Source organism: Chelonia mydas, chromosome 2 (assembly GCF_015237465.2).
Source record: "Chelonia mydas isolate rCheMyd1 chromosome 2, rCheMyd1.pri.v2, whole genome shotgun sequence".
Taxonomy (NCBI): domain Eukaryota; kingdom Metazoa; phylum Chordata; order Testudines; family Cheloniidae; genus Chelonia; species Chelonia mydas.
Window position 1 is genome coordinate 213677487 of NC_057850.1, and position 23667 is coordinate 213701153.

General features: G+C 44.5%; 1 protein-coding gene across 2 annotated transcripts in view; it reads right to left on the reverse strand.

Annotated features, from left to right (window-relative positions):
• Positions 1-23667, reverse strand: part of SDHAF3 (succinate dehydrogenase complex assembly factor 3) — a 75609-nt gene that overhangs the window by 7332 nt on the left and 44610 nt on the right. The window contains exon 2 of one of the 2 annotated variants that reach the window (XM_043541162.1): positions 7600-7697. The exons of the other annotated variant lie outside the window; for it this stretch is intronic. Coding sequence (XP_043397097.1) covers positions 7600-7697 — 98 coding nt within the window. The remainder of the gene's footprint in view (positions 1-7599; positions 7698-23667) is intronic. 2 annotated transcript variants of the gene reach the window in all.

Consider the following 23667-nt stretch of genomic DNA (forward strand, 5'->3'; position numbering starts at 1 on the left):
TCCAACTCGTATTGATTTTTAAGTGGTAGATCTAGAAAAAAAATCAACTTCTTGTTGTGCAGTTCTTCTTAGAATAACAAACAGCAACAGTTATACAATCTTGCTCAGTAACAATACTGAAAACAAGCAAGATAAAGCTCTTGGCATTTATGCAATGTATCTCTAGGCCAGAAATTGAAAAATAAAGAACCCTAAAAGGAATCCAAAATATAGTAAATGAATCTGAAGTCATTTTCCAGACTGTCAGTTTTCTGTCTATTAAAGCAGAACACCATATACACTATAAATTGTGCAAATGAAATGTTGGCCGTGATAATGAATTATGTCCATTTTCTTTACATTCTAACATTCAGACATCACAATTTGAAAGGCACTGATGTTAACGAGACCATAGCTCAGAAGCTATGCCATTCCTAATGAGGCTAGATTCCAAAGGGGCAGGAATACCTTCCCCCACATGGTGGTGAGCAGCCTGGGAGTTACTCTGAGCCCTGGTCTACACTAGGACTTTAGGTCGAATTTAGCAGCGTTAAATCGATGTAAATCCGTACCTGTCCACACGATGAAGCCATTTATTTCGACTTAAAGGGCTCTTAAAATCGATTTCCTTACTCCACCCCTGACAAGTGGATTAGCGCTTAAATCGGTCTTGCCGGGTCGAATTTGGGGTACTGGGGACACAATTCGACGGTATTGGCCTCCGGGAGCTATCCCAGAGCGCTCCATTTTGACCGCTCTGGACAGCACTCTCAACTCAGATGCACGATTGTTTGCCGTTGCTCTGACGCAGGGAGGGGTGACTGAGGACACGGCTTACAGGGTTGACTTCACGGAGGGTTCCAATAAGAAATGGTGCACCTAAGTTATTGTTCTTATTGGAACAAGGAGGTTAGCCTGGCCTCTGATTGATACATGGCTAGATTTAGCTCGCTGCTCCTTCTCTGTGAGTGACTGCAGTGTGATCTAGAGGAATGAGTCCCCTAGACAGGAGAGGAGGCAAATGAGTACAAAACAAATCTGGTCTATTTCTTGTTTTGATCCACTCCATCTATCTTTTACATCTTTGGCTGGCAGCAGACGGTGCAGAAGGACATATTGCCTACCTGCTCACCATAAGACGGTTCAATAGGACTGCCTGCCGGACTTAAGAGAATGACCTGGTCAAGTCACCAAAAATTTAGTCCCTGCGCCCATGTTTGCCCAGGCGCTCCCAGCCGACGTGGCCAGGAACACCTCGGACATGACGAGGACGGCTACCAGTCGTATTGTACCGTCTGCTGCCACAAGGCAAGGGGTTGCTGCTACTGTGTAGCAATGCAGAACCGCGTCTGCCAGCACCCAGGAGACATACGGTGACGGTTACCTGAGCGGGTTCCATGCGTGCGGTGGTATGGCGTCCACACAGGTAACTCAGGAAAAAAGGCGCGAAACGATTGTCTGCCCTTGCCTTCACGGAGGGAGGGAGGGAGGGAAGGGGGGACTGACGATATGTACCCAGAACCACCCGCGACAATGTTTCAGCCCCATCAGGCATTGGGATCTCAACCCAGAATTCCAATGGGCAGCGGAGACTGCGGGAACTGTGGGATAGCTACCCACAGTGCAACGCTCCGGAAGTCGACTCTAGCCTCGGTACTGTGGAAGCACTCCGCCGAGTTAATGCACTTAATGCACTTCTGTGGGGACACACACACTCGAATATATAAAACCGATTTCTAAAAAACCGACTTCTATAAATTCGACCTTATTCCGTAGTGTAGACATACCCTGAGATTGCTACTGCAACTATGAGGATATAGCAGTTTCCCTAGCTCCCGCATCCCCACTCAAGAAGGGACACAAGCTAGGGATTTGAATACATGTCCCCTGGGAATACTTATCCCTTGCCTTCCACCTCTTCTGTGTGACAGTTCTCTGCTCCACGACATTTCAAGGGTGGCACCCAATAGTTGCCATCTAGATGCATATAATCACTGATTCCCCTTTCCCTGGAGACATCTGCCTCTGTGAGGGTAGGTGCGTTCATCAGAATTTGTCTCTAGGTGAAAGAATGCTTTGGATGTCTCAGAAAACTTCAATAGTTCCTGCATACATCACAAACTGATATGAAACACAGACTTGAAAATACGAGTTTAAAGACACGACATCCTTTTCTTTTGCATGTACCAGAAAATGGAAAAGTCTGACCTTATCGTACCTAAAGGCAACGATGCATCAACACAAAAGTAGCATCTAAAAGAACAAATAGAGTGGATCTGGCTTTGTCTATGGTGCCATTTCAGGAACCACCCAAACTTGATTTGAATACTTATTGAATTCAATGTTGTTACTGTTTGAAATTCATATTTATTCTTTACATAATTTGCAAATATCTGTAAAATGTATTATATAATTTGCTGACTTGGAAAACTGTAAATTTAAGGTTCTGCTTACAATATCAAGTGACATTTTGTTCATTGCGTACATATTTTGACATGCAAGGCTTAGACAAACTCCTACAGTAAGTTAAAAGCCATAATGGGAAAACAACCTAATCTTCAAATAAATATGCATCTCCTCTCTGTCCCCATGAGATGAATACATATAGGTAACGAGCATCAAGAATGAAGTGCCTGCAGCATGTCTTAGTTTTCATGTAATAAAATACTCTAGATATAGATCACCTTTCTGTGAATACCTACCAGCGTGTCAGTGTCCTTGAAATGAGAACTGAAAGCAATTTAATTAATGAATTGAACTCTTGTTTTTCACTACCATATCAGTAATTTACCTCTCTTCTGGCACAATGTTTTTTGGGGTTTTTTTTTGGTAATTTCCAACTATGGAAAAACTCCTCAGTACATCACAATATTTTACATAGCAATACACACTGGATGGATTATTCTGCCAGGTTTGTTATTAATAGTTTGTAGCAGGCACTCTGCAAAATGGACAAAACTGAAGACAAGTGGCTAGGTCTGCAGGTGCTTCACAGCCATGCTGAGTGCACTTGAGGAGGAAAGGGAGGCACATAGGTGTCTTTCTGTCTTCCTGTCCAAGGTACGGTGGGGCCAGGGTCAGTCAGTGCTACTTTGGCCTCTGGTGCATATTAGAACAGCCTTAGGACTGCTCTAACTAGCGCTGGCTTTAATGACTCCTTATTGGCTCAAACTGCATCAACTTTTCACCACCTGGGTATTCCACTATGCAAGGAGACCTGCTAAGCCACTTACTGTCCCTTGTGTCTATCAGTACAAAGAGCACAAGAAGGGGCAGGGATCAAGCCCAAGGTGCCTTCCCCAAAGAGTTTACATGCTAAATGTACAGCCGTTGAAAAACACCAATCTCAAAAACTGTGCTCAATCAGGACTCTAGGTAACTCTATATGTGACCACTCTGTGAAGCAAAATACTAAGAGCAATTAAGAATTGCTTCCCCAGTAAAACTACATTTAAGCTACCAGCAAGTGAAATACGAGATACTAAAGAATACTTTTTAGGTTTATTGGGTGGATTTTTCAAAAGAGGCTAAATAAAGTGGCTTAGGCACAAGTCCCATTTAAAAGAAATCTCAATGACGCTTGTGTCCTACATCACTAAGGCTCCTTAGAAAATCCCATCTATTATGTTAATTTAAAAAAGCAAACCTTCTTTAAGCCTTTTCTACAAAAAAGGGCAAGACAGTATTTACAGTAAGTGATAACCACAGAGATAAAATGAATGGGTTAGTCAAATAATAATGAGGTTCATACAGTTTTCTTCCTCTCTTTGAATTATTAACATCCATGGAATTCATAAATTATAAAACGGCAACTGAATGCATGATATTCAAAGTTCTAAAATATCATGACAAAGGAAGAAAGTATTAGTCCTGCTGGCTCCAAAGTGCAGAAAGGAAAAACGTCTCCTTTGAACTGCAATGTACAGACTGCCACCTAGTTCAGTGAATGCTGTTATGTTATGCCTATGACAGAAATAAATTCTAAAGCAAACATAAGAGACCACTTTTGGGACAATATTTGGGACAATGGGAGCTGCTGGAAGCGGTGCGGGCCTAGGGACGTACTGGCCGCCGCTTCCAGCAGCTCCCATTGGCCTGGAGCAGCGAACCGCGGCCACTGAGAGCCGCGATCGGCCGAACCTGCGGACGCGGCTGGTAAACAAACTGGCCCGGCCTGGCAGGGGCTTTCCCTGCACAAGCGGCAGAACAAGTTTGGGAACCACTGCACTAGACCATTAAAGCTGATTTTCAGTAAGTCTTGGAGCATGGGGGAAGTGCCAGAAAACTGGAAGAAAGCTAATGATGAGCCAATTTTTAAAAAGGGTCCCAATTTTTGACCCAGGTAATTAAGAGCCCTGTCAGACTGTCATCAATCCCAGGCAAGATAATGGAGTGGGTCATATGGGACTTGATTAATAAAGAATTAAAGAAGAATAATGTAAATGCAAATCAACATGGGTTTACGGAATGTAAATCTTTCTTTTTTTTTTATGAGATTACACGTTTGATGAAGGTAGTAGTGTTGATATATATGTTTACTTTTGTAAGGTGTTTGACTTAGTACTGCACAAAGTTTTGATTAAAAAACTAAAATGGTATAAAATTAACATGGTACACTCTAAATGGATTAAAAAATGGCTAACTGATTGATCTCAAAATATAACTGTAAATAGAGAATCTTTATCAAGCAAGTCTGTTTCCAATGGGATCCTGCAGGGATTGTTCTTGGTCCTACACTATTTAAGATTTTTATCAACGACCTAGGGAAAAAAACACCATAAAATCATTGCTGATAAACTTTGTAGATGACACAAAAATTGGGGGAGTGGTAATAATGAAGAGAACAGGTCACTAATACACAGCAATCTGGATAAGCTGGTAACCTGGACCCAAGCAAATAGTATGCATTTTAACATGCCTAAATGGAAATGCATACATCTAGGAATAAAGAATGTAGGACATACTTGCAGGATGGGACTCTATCCTGAGAAGCAGTGACTCTGAAAAAGATTTTGGGGTCATGCTGGATAATCAGCTGAACAGGAGCTCTGCCTGTGATGCTGTGGCCAAAAGAGCTAATACAATCCTGGGATACATAAACTGAGGACTCTTGAGTAGGAGTGGAGAGGTTATTTCTTCTGTAAAATACTTCTGTATTTGGTACTGGTGCAACCACTGCTGGAATACTACATCCAATGCTGGTGTCCGCAATTCAAGGAGGATTTGACAAATTGGAGAGGGTTCAGAGAAGAGCCACGAGAATGATTAAAAAGAAAAGGAGTACTTGTGGCACCTTAGAGACTAACCAGTTTATTTCCTGCCGTATAGTGACAGACACCAGGAGCTCAATCTATTTAGCTGATCAGAGAGAAGATTAAGGAGTGACTTGATTACATTCTATAAAGTACCTACATAGAGAACAAATATGTAATAATGGGCTCTTCAATCTAGCAGAAAAAGTTATAACTGATCCAATGGCTGGAAGTGGAAACTAGACAAATTCAGAGTGGAAATAAGGTGTAATTTTTTAGTGGTAAGAGTAATTAACCCTTGAAACAATTTACAAGAGTCGTAGTGGATTCTCTATCACTTAAAAGTTTTAAATCAAGATTTTGGGGATTCTCCAGGATGAAACGTGTGTGTTGTGTAAATACGGAAACAATCAGAAAAACTTCCAAGAGTCCTAAATTCTAATTTGGAAAAAAACAAAAGGCTCAATAAGAGAAGAGGAATTTGGCTATTATCATGATTTTGTTTGAGATTCAGGAAAAGGTATTGTAATGAAACAGGAGAGGGGTCAAGACCATGTGGTGATTCATGTGAATTACAACCACATATACATAAGTCACGTTTTTAAATTTTATTTATTTATTTCCTGTTTTGTTTTTCGTAATTTGGGAGAAGAGAATGAAAGATTGTTCAGTTACAATGGAGCTGATGAATATAATCATGCAGTATTTAGTAATGAGCATGGAGAAATATTATTAGATCAGGAAGATAGTAAGTGGGCTGCTTTATTTGAACATAATTTACTAATGATGTTAAGAGGAAGGAATGACATTTATTTAGAGGAATGTGAAATGGCTCAATGACAGATTCAATAATTTTGTTTTTTTAGTTTAAGGACGTAGCAGGGTCGCTGCAGGGTCCTCTTCGCTCCTGCTACTGCTGTGCTGACAAAGTCACTCGGAGATCTTGGGGTTCAGCTACCACGGGTGTCGTTTATTTACAGCTTGTGCTCCCACCACCTTTTCACCATACACAGCTTGGGTTCTAGTGTCTGCACCCAGGAGGGAAAAGCTATCGCTCTGCTTCCACTCCCTCACTTCCCACCCCCTTTCTGGCTTCCTTCCTCCCAGTCTTTTCTGTAGCCCCAGGCTAATTGGGCAGGCAGCTGTCTCCCATTCACCAATTAGGCCAGCTCCAATTTACTTCCCTTAATGGGAGCGGGTGTGACAGAGGGCTGAGTCAGCAGTTCTTGCCCAACACCCGGTCATAAAGGACGTTCAAATTTGGACATGATTTTTTACATGAGACATCTTAAACTGGGACAAAACTGGAATGTTTGTGTGTCCTCACTGTTAAGCTAGGCGCAGAGCAATGCTGTTAAGTCAGTAATATGGTATAACAGTAATAAAACGTAACAGAGGTAGGAATATTGTAATTTATGGATGATTAATCTGTACTTAAGTGTGTTATTTTTATGTAGAATATATGTCTTGAATGCTTTTGATCTCATTTTTTAAGTAGTAACATAACTTTGCTAATATTCACTATTTATGACTAGGCATAGTGATTTTAATAATTAAGAGATAAATTCTTGGTCACTAAAAGCCTTATACATGGTCTCATAATAACCCATAATCTTTAAAGAGCCTCTTCACTAATGATAACGGGGTTTGATCAGGCCTTAAATTTAGAACTTGTTCCCCCAATTTTAGTGAAAAAATATGGAAGCAAAGTCTAAGAAAGAAGAAAGCAATTGACATGCTATGAAACTATGGGAGAAGATCATTGAAAAGTGTCTGCATAGAAGAGTTGAAATTTGGAAGGGTCAGTATGGATTCATGCCAGGAAGTAGTACAACTGATGCTATATCTGTTTTTTCTGAACTTCTCCAACAGGATTCGTAAAAGACTGCAACTGGGCATAATCTTTATGGACTTGAGAATGCCTATGATCATGTATCAAGAATTAGTTTGGTGGAGCTTGTGACTGAGTGGTGTACCATGAGGATACATCAGTCTTATTCAGGATGCGTATGATGGAGTTACAATTATAGCCAAAACCAAATGGGGCTACAGCAAAGAATTTCCAGTAAACACTGGTCTGTACCGGGGTTAGCGCTGAACCCTTCTTGTTTGCGATTGTCTTGGATGTGATGAGTAAAAATATACAAAGGGATCTGGCCTTCAAATATGCTGTTCACTGATGACTTAGTGATATGTGCAGAAGATTGTGAGACTCTGCAAACCAACTTTGAAAAATGGCAACAGTTTTGAGCAGGTGAGACTTAGAGTGAATGTTGGTAAGACTGAGGCTATAATAACTGGGGGGGGAGGACCTACCATAAAGAATATTACAGGTAGAGAGCTTAGAATAGCAAAAAAATTTAAATACCTAGGGTAAACAGTTGCTATCGATGGTGCCTTCCTGAGTGATGCCTGGCTTTGTACTGAAGCTGCCTGGTGCAAATGGCGGGAGCTGAGCTCACTTCTCTGTGATAAAAAGATGCCAATTAAGTTAGAAAGCAGAGTGTATAAAACTGCAACTTGACCTCTCCTAGTATACAGAACAAACTTAGCCAGCCACAAGAAAAAAATATCAGTTTACTCTCCACAACAGAAACAAAGATGTTGAGATGGTCAAATGTTTGGGCACTTCAGGACGGGGCGGGGCGCCTAATGTGGGTTGCCCCAACTGAAGACAAGTTGAGGGAAGCTAAGTTCCATACATTGGTATGGACAAGTCCAGTGAAGACCTGTGAGTAATATTGGTAGGATGGCCCTTGCAATGATCGTGGACGGAAGATGACCAAGGGGGAGGCCAAAAACTTGGTACCCAAACCAGATATTAGCAGACCTTAGAGCAGGGGTGGGCAAACTATGGCCCATGGGGTGCCGGATCGGGGGCCACACCACACAGCTCCCGGAAGCAGCCGCATAGCCCCACTCGGGGGGGGGGGGGGGCGCTTCATGTGTAAGAGTCGGAGAAGGGACAGGCCACTGCTTCCGGGAGCCACTTGAGGTCAGCGCCGCTAGGAGACTGCACCCCAACCTCCTGCCCCAGGTCCCCCTCCCACTCTCCAAACCCGGAGCACCATCCTGCACCCCAAACCCCTCATCCCCAGCCCCATCCCAGAGCCCGCACCCCCAACCAGAGCTCTCACCCCTTCCTGCACCCCAACCCCAATTTTGTGAGTACTTATGATCCGCCATACAATTTCTATTCCCTGATGTCGCCCTTGGGCCAAAAAGTTTACCCACCCCTGCCTTAGAGAGACCAATATGCGCAACAGACAGACATATTATCATGAGTTTTGGAAGAAAGCTATAAAAATCACCAACCCTGCACAGGGAAGTGGTGAGGAGGAGGAGAAGGAAAGAGATTACCACCTGAAGTTTAAATGTTGCAATAAGTGAGGGAATTAACAGAAGGAAGGGAATGGGATGAGGAAAGAACACGTCTGGGTAGTCCAAGTAGCAGCTCAAGAGCGGTTTTTACTTTCCCCTGCTTGGACATATCAAGGTTTCAATCCAGCCTTAAGAGACACTATCTTCTTCTTTTAAGAAAAAAAAAGCTTCTCCAACTATCTGTCAGTGTGCTCTGGAAGGCTTTTAAAGTGGTACCAATTGAAAAATATTTACTTTCAGAAAGATAATATAAAAATCTTAATGAATCTAATTAAAAATTCAAAACAAGCAAAGAAAATTGTTCATTCTGGAGCTCTAATATATAAACAGGATGATAAACATATTTTATAATCTGCTATATGATGATAAATTATACCTAGCTCTAGAAGAATAGACAGTAACCAAAGAAGTTACAGAAAGGAAATAAATGCTTTGTTGAAAAATATTCATACACATTCTAACAAATCCTCAGAAGAAAAGTCAATTCCAAAGATGACTCCGTTTTTGTTTTGTTTTGACTTTCTATGCTTTATTTGGCAGCTTTCTCGCCAACTAAACAATATGTTCAATGCATTTTGCCTACACTTGCTATTTTGTCTGGCAAATGTAATGCCGCACACACAGGCAGAATACAAAGTTTTACCACTTGCTTACAAGTAGAATAGAATGAGGAACAACATTTTTAACCACACCGTCAATTAAGCATAAGAAAAAAGGTTTAACAGATTGTATTGCATTTTTTTCACTTTTATACTAAAAAATATAACTAAAGCAAATTATAGCCTGGGATTTTTCTAACACTGACTGCTTCCAGTTAATTGCAATTGTAATCTCATTCAGACCTTTGATGTAATAAATTATAGGGCTTTTGCCAATCTAAATCAGCAGCACATAATTAAAGCACAAAATGGAAACATCTCTTACAGTGTTCTATTCAAAGTTCTCTAGCTGAAGGACGATCTCCTTAAATTATCAATGTTTTTTCTTTGGGAAGTTCAAGCCTACTACTTCCAGGTTTTCCTGGAAGCCAATGTAAAAACATCAGAGACAGTATATGCTAGAACATGTAGATATTTGCAAGGAAAAACTCTGTTTCCAAGACAACCACATTAGCTTCCAGATCAGCAGACACTAAACAAGAATGCATGAAAGATTACGCATCGCAGCTGATGGCAATTTAAAGAGCATGCACCATGTTTATACTTAATTTATACCCAATGAAGCTCTTCAAGCATAAATATTTCCAAAAAGGACTCAATACTGGTGTTCTTTTACTGGTCATGTAGGATGATTGTAGCCAAAAACTCAGATATACTAGAAATTAATGTAGCAATGAAAATCTAAACACTGAAATTCCTGTGGGAGAATACAGAATTCTTTCTACACATAGACACTGTATGCTGCTGTTACTGGCCTAATATAAATACAACGTTTGAGAATAATCTGTTAAAATAATAATTTTATATAAAATGTAGGTAATATTTCATAAATCATCCAGAAAGTTGCGTCTGAAAAACTGACACGCACAGCACAAAGCACCGACTGAAAAAAACCAAACCTATTTATCTGAATAAATTCCATATTCTCTACTTTAATAGAATAAAATTGGGTCCTTCAGTGGTCAATTTGGAAAACAAACTGGTAATAGAAAATACTGTACACGATTCTGTCCTGCAGTTCTTTGCACTACCTTGGCCAGTCCTATCCTGGTCCCGCCCAGTACAGACCAACTGTGGCAGTCCAGCTATCCCTAGGGAATTACAGTCCCTTGGGGGTCGTTATTTCAACAAAATTGCATGTGCATCTTTAGGCATTCCTCCCCTGGACCTAATCCTGGGAATTTCATTAGGACTTCAATAAAAAGAAAACCTATACATGAAACCATGTGCTTTTTAAGTGTGAAGAGTCATTGGCATTGGGCAACATGGCTGGGATTTTCAAAAGTTCCAGATGGAATTTGGCACTCAATATAGCCCCTCTGAAAATCTCACCCTCCAAAAACAGCCATGCGTGTGCAGACAGTGGCTCCAAAGACTGAAAAAAATTATCTGTCATTAAAATTCCCTCCTTACTTGTTTTTATGTGATATCTTTGTGAAAAGAAATATATAGATTAATTCTCTTAAGAATAACCTCAATAAAATTGGTTAATATACCAAACTACAGACTGGTTTATGTCCACTGTGTGTCCAATAACTCTTTGGAAGGACCGTGTAACAGGAGAGCCAAGTGCAGTAGCAATTTAAATGATTATTGATAAGGGAGGCTCATTTGTGTAAAATCCTATAAATTAATTAAAAAGTGCTAACAGTGCTTTTAAGGAATTGGACTGTCATGGGATGAGTAAAAACTGAGTAGCTCTCTACAGGATGGTGAAATGTGATGATAGCCACTGGATGCACTCTCACTGAGCTGACTGAAAGTCTTGATGTTTTTAGGGAGAGGTAGTCAGGGATATAGGAATGTTTTGATGGTTCCACAGAAAGGTGAGGTTTCTGGCAACACAGCGAAAAATGCTTCCACATAGCAGCATAACAGATATAGAAGGTTGTCTACTACTAAGCAAGACGGATTGCATCTTATTTGAGCAGGTTCACTCTAAATCTGTTGCCCAACCAAAAACTAGGCTCTGAACTGGAAGGAAGTCAGGTTGGACGGTCTGTTCTATCCCCATTCAGAGAGAGTCATGGGCAAAATGATTGTAGGTGAATTCACATGCGGGTGGTCACGATGGGGCCACCAATATGCTGTTAGAATTACCTTCACCAGAGAACATGAGATCTGAGAGGGAAGCGATACATTAAATGACTCTGACCCAAGACTAGGAAGGCATCCCCTCTGAAGTTCAGACCCCTGCTGTTGTGAGAGCAATAAGCTCGGCATTTCTTGTTTTCTTTGGTTGAAAAGAGGTCCCAGGACAGGTACCCCCACTGTTGGAAAAATTTTTGGACCACTAAAGAGTGGAGTTCACACTCGTGGTCATTTCTGAAATGTCTGCCAGGGAATTCATGAGTTCCTGAAGATGTACTGCGGAAAGGGTAATGTGCTGGATGCACCAGTTCCACAGTTGTACCACTTACCTGCGTAGTCGTGTGGACCTGGTTCCTCCCTGCTTGTTTATATAGTAAACAGTGGTCATGTTGTCTGACCTGATCTGAACTTGAGTGGATCAGATGATGGATAGGAAGCATTTGCAGACAGCCTGTAGTTCTAGCAGATTAATATGAGGCGTGGACTCCTGTAGGGTCCATGAGGCTTGGGCTATGTGGTTGTTCAGGTGTGCTCCCCTACCCAGGAGAGGCGCATCAGTAATGAGTATCTTTGAGGTAGGAAAGGGAGTGAAGGGGATCTCTCTGCATACATCGTTCCTCTTTTCCCACCAGGTGAGAAGCATTCAAACTGGAAGCAGGAGCAAGGCCTTCTTCTTTAAGGAGTCCTTGTTCAGGATAGAGACTGATTTTAAACCAGGTTTGAGGACTTCACAGGTGTAATCTGGTGAATGAGGTCACATAGATGCATGCTGCCATGCGCACCAGGCAGAAACAAACTGTCGTCTGAGGCCTGAGAAGGATTTGGGCACTGAGGTCCCTGAAGGCTAGGAACCTGTCTTGTGGTAAGTATGCTTTGGCCATAATTGAGTACAGGGTTGCTCTGATTAACACATACATGAACTATAGAGTTTAAGTGGACCTTACATGAAGCCCCAAGGACTGGCACAGGTCTAGTAGGGTGGTCAATATTATGTATACTTCTTGGTTGTGGTCGATCCTTTGGAAGCCAATCATTGAGACAGGGAAATATGGTATTTTGTGGAAATGGGCTGCTACTCCTGCCATGACTTTTATGAATACCCTGGGGCAGCTGATAGCCCCCATGGGGAGTATTTTGTACTGGAAGTGGTACATGCCCACCATAAAATGCAGAAATCTCCTGTGGGTTGGATATATGGAAATATGCATCTTTCAGATCAAGAGCTCCAAACCAGTCATGTTTATTCAGCTAGGGGATTATGGCAAACCGTGCAACCATCCTGAATCTTGTATGACAGATGAAAACATTCAACTGTCTGAGGTCCAGGATTGGCCTCCAACCCGTCTTCTTTGGAACTAGGAAATACCTGGAGAAAAAACTCCTCCTTCTGTAATCAAGAGGTATGGGCTCTACAGCTTCTAGCTGAATCAAGCAGTCCACTTCCTAGTTGAGAATCCTCACATGAGAGGGGTCCCTGAAGAGGAACAGGGAGAGGGGTTTAGAAGGTGGGGTGGACTGCAACTTGATGGTGCAGTCAGTGGAAATAATGTCCAGTACCCATCTGTCCAAGGTTAAGATCTGTGGGAGGAAACAAGCTAGGCGACTGTCGAATGGGGAAGAAGGTGGTACTAAAACAACTGGTGACAGCTCTCATTAAAATACCATTTTAGAAGGCTTCTGAATCTGGAGGGAAAATGGTAATGAAGCCCTATTTCTGCCTGTTGCAGTCTTTGCCACTTTTTTGGTAGCTTACAGGACTCTGGGTGGTGTGGCGGTGGTCGGTATTGGTTGTGATCTCAAGAATTTTCTCTATGAAGGTGAGGTATATAAATCCAATGTGCAAAGGGCGGCGCAAGAATCTTTCAGTGAGTGGAGTGCCTCGTACATCTTCTGCTGAAGAGAGCGCTCCCTTCAAAGAGGGGGTCCTCTATTGTTGCTTAGGGAACCCAGATGTCTGTAACAAGGTTTGTCTCAACCACAAAGGTTGCTAGTGAGCAGGATGCCATGTCTGCTGCATCAAGTGGTTCCTGTAATAACAACCTGGCCACTAGCTTCCCTCATCAAATATGGCCCAAAATTAAAGCTTACTCCCCGAAGGTAGTCTGTCAGCCAGCTCTACCAGCCTATAATAATGGAGAAAGTCATACTTCAGCAAAAAGGGTTGGTACTTCACAATCCTGAGGAGGAGGCTGGTTGAAAAGAAGTTCTTTTGTCCCAGTAGGCCCAGCCTCTAAGTCTCTTTATCTAAGGCGGTGGCTTTTGTATGATGCGGTCTTCTACGTTCAGTAGCCTTCTGAACTATCAATGAGTTGGGTTGGGATGGGAAAATAAGTATTCTGTCTGTCCCCTTAGGGGTTGACCCAGAAGCAAGATTTTAAGGAACCACACAGAGAAAGAAAATTAGAATTCATTTTATATGCTGAATGTCCCTCTGATATTTAGGAAATTCAGTACTAAAAAGTGTTGCAATGTAAGATTGACTTATTTCAAAGCACTTTGAGAAGACACCTTTAAATCCTCTTTATCCACCTTTAAACTCCTAGCAGAGATCAAATACCATGTGTCAAATCTGTTTCTTTGAAAAACTTATTGCTGTTAACTCCATAAAATAAATCCAGCTAGAATGACAAACACACTTAAATCTGCTCCTGTTCTTTCTTTTCTACTTCTGCTACCACACAAGCATTTTTCCTAATGTTATGTGTGCTTTGCCTTATGAGCCCAAAATAGATTGGGGGGGGGGAGCCAGAATAATTGCTGAGAGGTGTGTTCAATTTGCCTAGAAATGCATATACATTTTTTATTCTGTTAGTTGTACCAACAAAAATCCTAAATGCCCCCATAGAACTCTCATCCATTTTGCATATATGCTGAAGTAAAAATATTTCTAAAATTGGCCTTAAAGTTCTTACTACATTTGAATAAACAGAGGAAAAAGTCTTGTAAAAACAGTTACTGACCTTTCATAATTATTGTTTTGAGATGTGTTGCTCATGTACATTCCATGATAGGAGTGGCTTGCTGCGCACACTGTTGCTGGAGATTTTTCCCTAAGTGGTATCAGTTGGGCTGGCTCTAGTGCCCTCTGCAGTGCATGTGCACTGGTATAAGGGGTGCCACCAGCCCCACAACATCTCAGTTCCTTCTTGCTGGTAACTCTGACCGAGAGGTAGAAAGTGGGCCATGGAATGGACATGAGCAACACATCTTGAAGAACAAAAGGGTAGTAACCATTTTTTCTTCTTCGAGTGCTTGCTCGTGTCCATTCCATGGTAGAAAGAAAAGGAGTACTTGTGGCATCTTGGAGACTAACAAATTTATTTGAGCATAAGCTTTCGTGAGCTACAGCTCACTTCATCGGATGCAGTCAGTGGAAAATACAGTGGGGAGATTTATATACATAGAGAACATGAAACAATGGGTGTTACCATACACACTGTAACAAGAGAATGATCATTTAAAGTGAACTATTACCAGCAAGAGAGCGGGGGGGAGGGGGGGGGGGCGGGGAAAACCGTTTGCAGTGATAATCATGGTGCTAATAAGTGATGGTCACATAAACACCACCTATACCAGAAACCTACTGACCGCTATTCCTACCTACATGCCTCCAGCTTTCATCCAGACCACACCACACGATCCATTGTCTACAGCCAAGCACTACGATACAACCACATTTGCTCCAACCCATCAGACAGAAACAAACACCTACAAGATCTCTATCAAGCATTCTTACAACTACAATACCCACCTGCTGAAGTGAAGAAACAGATTGACAAAGCCAGAAGAGTACCCAGAAGTCACCTACTACAGGACAGGCCCAAGAAAGAAAATAACAGAACGCCACTAGCCATCACCTTCAGCCCCCAACTAAAACCTCTCCAACGCATCATCAAGGATCTACAACCTATCCTGAAGGACAACCCATCACTCTCACAGATCTTGGGAGACAGGCCAGTGCTTGCTTACAGACAGCCCCCCAACCTGAAGCAAATACTCACCAGCAACCATACACCACACAACAGAACCACTAACCCAGGAACCTATCCTTGCAACAAAGCCCGTTGCCAACTGTGCCCACATATCTATTCAGGGGACACCATCACAGGGCCTAATAACATCAGCCACACTATCAGAGGCTCATTCACCTGCATATCTCCCAATGTGATATATGCCATCATGTGCCAGCAATGCCCCTCTGCCATGTACATTGGTCAAACTGGACCATCTCTACGTAAAAGAATAAATGGACACAAATCAGATGTCAAGAATTATAACATTAAAAAACCAGTTGGAGAACACTTCAATCTCTTTGGTCACTCGATTACAGACCTAAAAGTTGCAATTCTTCAACAAAAAAACTTCAGGCACAGACTCCAACGAGAGACTGCTGAATTGGAATTAATTTGCAAATTGGATACAATTAACTTAGGCTTGAATAGAGACTGGGAATGGATGTGTCATTACACAAAGTAAAACTATTTCCCCATGTTTATTCCCCCCCTCCACACCCCACTGTTCCTCAGATGTTCTTGTCAGCTGCTGGAAATGGCCCACCTTGATTATCACTACAAAAGTTTCCCCCCCCTCCACCCTTGCTCTCTTGCTGGTAATAGCTCACCTTAAGTGATCACTCTCTTGTTACACTGTGTATGGTAACACCCATTGTTTCATGTTCTCTATGTATATAAATCTCCCCACTGTATTTTCCACTGAATGCATCCGATGACAAAAGCTTATGCTCAAATAAATTTGTTAGTCTCTAAGGTGCCACAAGTACTCCTTTTCTTTTTTGAATACAGACTAAGACAGCTGCTACTCTGAAACATTCCATGGTAGGTGACTCACAAGCAATACCCTAGCAGGTGAGCTCAGGGTTTATGGACACGCTGACTGTAACAATGCTCTCTCAAAACCAGCATCATCTTGGGCCTGTTGGGGGATGGCATAGTGGGACACAGAGGTATGAATCAATGACCAGGTTGTAGCTATGCGGATGTTCTGGATTGGTACTTATGTGAGGACTGCTGCTGGCGAAACCTGGGCTCTTGTGGAATGAGTGGTCACGATGGCTGGAGGTGGGACGTTCGCCTGCTCATAACTGCCTGTATTCAGGCTTGCTATCCAGGACAAGATTCTTTGGGTTGACACCAGCAGCCCTCTCATCCTTTCTGCTATTGCTACAAAGAGTTACATGGATTTACGAAGGGCTTAATCTTCTCAGTGTAAAAGGCGAGGGCCCACCTAATGTCCAACATATGAAACCGTCATTCCTCAGAGGTTTTGTGCGGTTTTGGGAAGAAGACGGACAGAAAAATGACCTGGTTGTTGTGGAATTACGACACCACCTTTGGCAGAAAGGCCAGATGAGGGTGCAGTTGGACCTTGTCCTTGAAGAAAGCTGGGTAAGGTGGTTCTGACGTAAGGGCCTTGATCTCAGAGACCCTTCTGGCTAAGGTGATTGCCACCAGGAAGGCGACCTCCCAGAAGAGAAGTAGTAGGGAGCATAATGCTAATGGGCCAAAGGGGGGGCCCATAAGCCTTGCCTGGACCAGGTTTAAGTCCCATGGGGGAACTGGTTCATGGACCTGAAGATAGAATCTTTCCAACCCCTTGAGAAATTGGACCGTCATATTATGGGGGAACACTGATCTGCCATTCACTGGGGTGTGGAAGGCTGATGCCTGCCAAATGAACCTTAACAGACCAGAGTGCCTGATCCAAGATAGACTGAAGAGAAGATCGAGATGGAGAGAGATCCTGTTCAGAGGCCCAACAACTGAAACATTTCCACTTGGCCAAGTAGGTAGCAATGGTGGAAGGCTTTCTACTACCTAGCAAGACCAGTTGAACCTGTTCCGAGCAAGCCTGTTCAGGGTTCAGCCACTCAGTGTCCATGCAGTTAGGTGCAGGGAAGCAAGGTTCGGGTGAAGCAACTGGCCATGGTCTTGTGAAATCAAGTCCCAGCGGAGTGGGAGTGAGAATGGAGCTGCCACTGAGAGGCCAGAAGTGTCCCAAACCAATGCTGGTATGGCCATACCAGTGCTATCGGGATAATTCTTGCCTTGGCCCATTTGATTTTCAGAGAACCTTGTGAACCAAGGAGATCGGGGGGAAAAGGCGTACAGTAGGCAGACTGCCCACAAGAGCAGAGAAAAGTCAGAGAGGGAGCCTGGGCTGTGCCCACACAGCGAACAGAACTGATGACACTTTCTGTTCTGCCTGGTAGCGAACAGGTCCACCTGGGGATGCCCCACTTTTGGAAGATGACACCTATGATGTCTGAGTGAAGAGACCACTCATGGTTAGAGAAGGACCTGCTGAGGTGATCCACCTGTACGTTCCCAGCTCCTGGGAGGTGAGAGCCTTGAGATGAATGTGTAGTGTCTCGCAGAGAAGTCCCATAGACAGACAGTCTCATGACACAGGGCAGAGGATTGAGCCCCTGCTTGCTTGTTGATATAGAACATGGCCATGGTATGTCAGGACTTGTACCACCTTGCCTGAGATGTGGGGAAGGAACATTTGGTGTGCCAGATGTACCACCCTGATATCACAACCTCAAGGGTTCCCCTGGGAAGGCAGATCAGCATTGTATGTGGCTAACACTGTTGCAAGCATCACAAAGCATTTTGGGGAGGGTCAAAGATGTGTGAGTGGAAAGCGGAAGTTTCCTTTGCAGAATACGAGAGGCCAAGGGGGAGAGAAAGAAGAAGAGAAGAGAATGGGTTAACTCAACACTTCAGCTAGCTCTGTGTGAAGATAAGACACCGGCCCCGGCCCAAGGTCATGGGCTCGATGAGAAATCAGCAACTGCCTGGCCATAAAAAGAGAAGAACTAAGTTGAGCAGAGCTGCAGAGATAGCTGCAAAAACAGTGAGAGCAAATAAGATGGCGACAACGAAGGCCAACAGAAGGAAAAACAAAGTCTCCAGATCCGGGATGTTTTGGGAAACCGAGGAGGCCACAGCAAGCCGGTTTGGACTGGCACAAAGAGCACGAGAAGCAGAGGTCCCTGAGTGGAATACCGCCCCCCATCGAAGGAGCCCAGGACTTAAAACCCTCCTGAGAGCTGGAGCAATTTGGAGATCAACAGTGGATCCTTGGACGACCTGGGCCCAGGACACCACTCCCGTTCACCCTTCCCACTCCTCCGCGCCCCCCCCCCCCGCCCCGCTTCTTCTGACGTTACACCCAGGCCTGGCCAGTCTTGGGTAGTGCATGTGTGAGTATGAAAGTGGGTTAGGACTTGGGGCATTAACGCTTTCTTTCTTCCCCTGAGTGACGTGGGAGCATTCCCAGCACTCTCTGCTGTTATTTTATTATTTTATCAATAAAGCTTTAAAATTTAGACGCTTCATGTATTTCACCATCTCCCCACCGATGATCCTCTGGCATCAGTCTGATCATCTGATGTGGCGGCAGATTGGTAACAGAAATCTGTCACATTGAGCTTCCTGACATTTATGTGCAGGGAGGGTTCTTCCCGGGACCAGAGGCTCTGAGTCCTGAGGTTGTTGGGGTGATGCATCCTAGGTCTGATGCATCCGAGACTAAAGACACCGATGGTTGTGGGTTAACAAAAGGCCCCCATCATTACCAATCTTGGTTCTTTCCACCAGCCCAGGGAGGTAAGGACCAAGGGAGGGACCGTAAGTACAGAGTCCCAGTGCTGTCTGCTCAGGGAGTATACTGACGCTAGCCACATCTGGAGGGGTCTGGGGCACAGCCTTGCATATTGAACCATGTAAGTACAAGATGACATGTGACCCAATAGCTTGAGGTACACCCGAGCTGTCGTGATTAGGTGGGACATGACCTTGGATATCAGGTCTGCCATGGTCTGGAAGCGGGCCTCCGGCAGAAAGGTCCTGGCTTAAGCCGATTTGAGCACTGTCCCAATAAATTCTATTCTCTGAACCAGGACAGGAGTTGACTTCTGCTCATGTATCAGCAGGCCCAGCACCCTAAAGGTGGTACAGACCTTGCTGATGCTTTTTTGCACTTGAGCCTGCGACTGACCATTGATCAGCAAGTCGTTGATGGACGGGTAGACCTGTATGCCTCCACCGCCTGAGGAACGCTGCTAAAACTGCCATACACTTTGTGAAAACCCACGAGGCTGCTGATAGGCCAAAAGGAAGGGTGGTGAATTGGTAGTGGCGATGACCCACTACAAACCTGAGATATCTTCTGTGGCCATGGAAGATAAAAAAGTGAAAGTATGCGTCCTTTAAGTCGAGGGCAGCATACCAGTCTCCTGGGTCCCAGGAGGGAATGATAGAGGCCAGGGAGACCATGAGGAACCTCAGTTTCTTGGGATATCTGTTGAGGCGATGCAGGTCCAGGATGGGCTGGATCCCCCCTTTGGCCTTTAGGATTAGGAAATACTGGGAGTAAAACCATTTTCCTCTCAAGTCTTGAAGCAGTTCCTCCACAGCCCCTATACATAGGAGGAATTGCACCTCCTAGACGAGGAGCTGCTCGTGAGAAGGGTCCCTGAAGAGGGATGGGGGTGGGATGGGGGATGGGAGATAGGGGTGGATAAAAGGGTATACCGAAGGGTATATCCAACTGTCACTGTACTCGGAACCCAACGGTCCAATGTTATGGATGCATATGCCATACTGAAGAGCGACAGACGGTCCAAGAATGAAAGGGGGAGAGGAATATCCGAAATGGTGACTTGTACAATACCTTCAGGCGCACTTTCAAAAGTCCTTCTTAGGCCCACCAGAATATCTCTGAGACCCCGACTGGGAGGTTGAGGTGGACAGAAGTGGCTGGCACTGCTTATAATCTCTGCCTCTTCTTTTGTAAGGCTCCTGTCTTGGAGGCACTGAGAAGGGAGGAGGCTGCTGGGGCCTGAATTGCTTTCTGGAGGCAGATGGAGCATAGAGGCCTAAGGATCATAGAGTGGCCCTCCAGTCTTCAGTCCATGAAGTCTCATTGTTATACCAATAAATTAAAAACCAGCAGGATCTTATTAAAGGGAAAAAGGCAAAATACCACATTTATTGTGAATACAGAAAGAATCATAGTAAGCAGTTAGTTATAGCTGTAACATTCCATTCAATCTCATATTTATTCACACATTCATTCATACAAACACACAAACACAGGTTCTGCAAGGTTGTTATCATAGTTACCAGCCTTAGAGTTGCTCATGCCAAGCCACTGGCCAGGTGGCCTGGACATGAGGAGGGAGCAGGGCCTTGTCAGATGCTCATCTGATGCTCCTGGAAGTTGGTTTGCAGAATCAGACCCCAAAGTTCTCACTTTTTAGAGTCTATTTTTATAGGAATTTCTTCCTATGCCAGTCTATGGGAATTGCTTCATCATGCTGTTGCTGAATCAATCAGCAGATAGCACATTCCTGACGGCTCCGTGCTGCTAGATGTTATCTTGTTCTTTGGTTCGCCCATTCTTGAGGCTGTTGGGTGGATTCCAGTCTGCCCTTCGGGGGTCCTCTGGTTATTTCCACTTGACGCCTTCTTCGGCCAATGGACAATGGATTCTTAGGCTGGCACCTCCCTGATCATTCAATTATTATCCACACCAAGCATCCATACACATACATCCTCTATCTCTATTTTAATCACAATTGTTAATACAACAAAAGGGCGGGGAGTCTCTAGGTGCTGTTTCTGTTGTTACAGAGTATTGCTTTGAGTCTCTCTCTGTGTGAATTGCTTTGAGAACAGACTCTGTCTTAGAATGTACTAACACAATTAGCAGCTTGCAAGTTTCACACATAGAGGGAGAGAAACAGTACCAAAAACCAAGAGACCTCTTAATTAGTAATACCCTGGAATTTAAACTATGGGGAATCAAACTCATTTGTGATTTTAATACAGAACTTCTTTAATATGATCCAACATCATGTCCATTTACTCCAAGAAAAAGGGAGGAGCCTTCAAATGGAAGATCCTGGATGGACTATTGGACCTTGTGGGGAAGGCCAGAGGACTGGAGCCAGGAACAGCGCCTCATGGTGACCGTGGAGGCCACTGTCCAGGCCACCAAGTCAGCAGCATCCACGGCTGCCTGGAGAGAAGTCCTAGCCACATTCTTACCCTCTTCTGAGAGGGCCACGAACTCCTGTCTCAACTCTTGGGCAGGGAGTTTTTGAATTTATTCAGAGAATCCCACAGATTAAAATTGTATCTCCCCGAAAAGCTTGCTGTTTGGTGATATGCAGTTGGAGGCTACCCATGGAATAAACCTTTCTTCTGAAAAGGTCCAGTTTCTTAACATCTTTTTGGTTCGGGGTAATGCTTGACTGGCCCAATATGTCCCTTTCATTCACTGCAGACACCACCAGGGATCCCAGAGCCTGGTGGGGTGTGAGTACAGGTAATCAAATCCGCTTGTTGGCACACAATACTTTTTCTCTGCCCTATTTGAAGGGGGGAGGGGTCCACAGGAGAAGTTTACTATAGGGCCTTGACTGGTCCCATCATTGCCTCATTGATGGGCAGAACCACCTTGGATGGAACTGCTGCAGACACAATATCAATAAGGCTGTGCAATGTCTCTTTAAGCTCCTCAATCTTGAAGCCCCGGTTTGAAGCAACCCACTCTGGAAAGTCCTGATGGGCCCTCAAATCATCCCGGGGAAGTAGGCTGCTGGGACTTGCAAAAGCCTCATCTGGGGAGGTCGAGGAGTAGGCTTGCACCGGAGGAGGGGCTCCTTCCTCTTCCTCAACTATGTCCACTGGAGGCAGCTACTGGATTTTGGTGCCAAGGTCTGTACCAGAGTCCGGATCCAGTGCTGAGCAGGAAGCAGTAGGTAGCCTGTTTCTCAGAGAACACCAAATAGGGGCAATGGGAGGAAGGCACTGGTACCAGGGGAAAACCCCAGGTGGCCAGTAGGGCCACTGCATTTTGAACCTATGACCCCCACTCCTGATCCTGTATTTCCTTATTTGTCCCCTGTCTTCAGTTGAGTCCCGGTTTCTGTGGCTCTTCCTCAAAGGTTGGGGGAGGGGCCTTTAGATGCAGGCAGGCTTGCACCCACCTGCCTGCCTCCCAGAATTCAATAAGGTCGGTCACCTGCTGGCCAGGTGCCAGCTGGGTGACCAGCACTGAAGCTTGGTGGTGTGTAGGCTGGGTACCAATGGTGGGCTTTCGGCAGTATACAGGATTCCCCTTCAGACTCGGAAGAGGATTCTTCTCTTGGTGACAATGGTGGAGCAGTACCCGCTTCTGCCTCCATATCATTCCAGGGACTTGTGGCATGCTGGGAATCGGGATGCTGGGATCAGGTGGGGCTTGTCCCTGGATGCTGCCAGTGGATGCACCCTGCTCCCCTCTGCTTCCGGATGTTGGAGCTGGTAGGTGCCCCGTTGGGGTTGGAGGGACCGGAAAAGAGAGGTCCCTAGCCACGTGAAAAGCCTCCAGGGTCGATGGCACTGTTAGTCCACTGGTACCGTGGTGCTTCCTGGTGTGAGGGGATCCAGCACCGGACTCAAACGCCCTTGGCGGAGTCAATGGTGCTGACGTGGGTCCAGGGGTAGAACAGTGGCCTGGTGCAAGTCTCACTCTTCTCCCTACTTGTCTCTCTTCTGAACCAGTGAGCACCCTCTCTTGGTGCACTGCTTTTTGTACTTCTTCCTCAGCACTAGGGATGGAGAACAGTGCCAAGAAGAGCTCAGTGCAGGGGAGCACTTCACACGGACACCAAAGTACTTGGCACCAAATCAGAGAGGCTCAGCTCTGACACAGGTCTGAGGACGGCTTCCATGAGGATAGCCTTTAGCCAGATGTTCTGGTCCTTCTTAGTGCAGGGTCTGAAGTCCTGACAGATCTGTCCCTTGTCCTTTATGTGACTTTTCCCCAAGCACTTTAAGTGATTGGATTGCGGGTTAGTCACAGGCATAGTTTTGCCACAGGAGGTACCAGGCTTGAAGCCCAGGGACTGGAGCATGCATGGCCCCTGGGGTGAAAAGTCCCTTGACGCTAGGAACTATATACATTATATACACTACCACTACTTGCAAAAACTATATACACTAAACTATTAACACTACGAATGAAGAAAGAGTTCAGAACTACTTGGAAGAATCCTTGCCAGAGCAAGAAAGTGTCATTCCAGCAACTGTCATGTGCAATAAGAAGGAACTGAGAGGGTGCAGGGCTGGGTGGCGCCCTTTACACCAGCTCGTATCTGCATGGCTCCGGGGGGGCTAGAGCTGTCCCAATGGATGCCACTAAGGGAAAAATCTCTGGCAACAGTGCACACACCTAGTATAGAATCATAGAATATCAGAGTTGGAAGGGACCTCAGGAGGTCATCTAGTCCA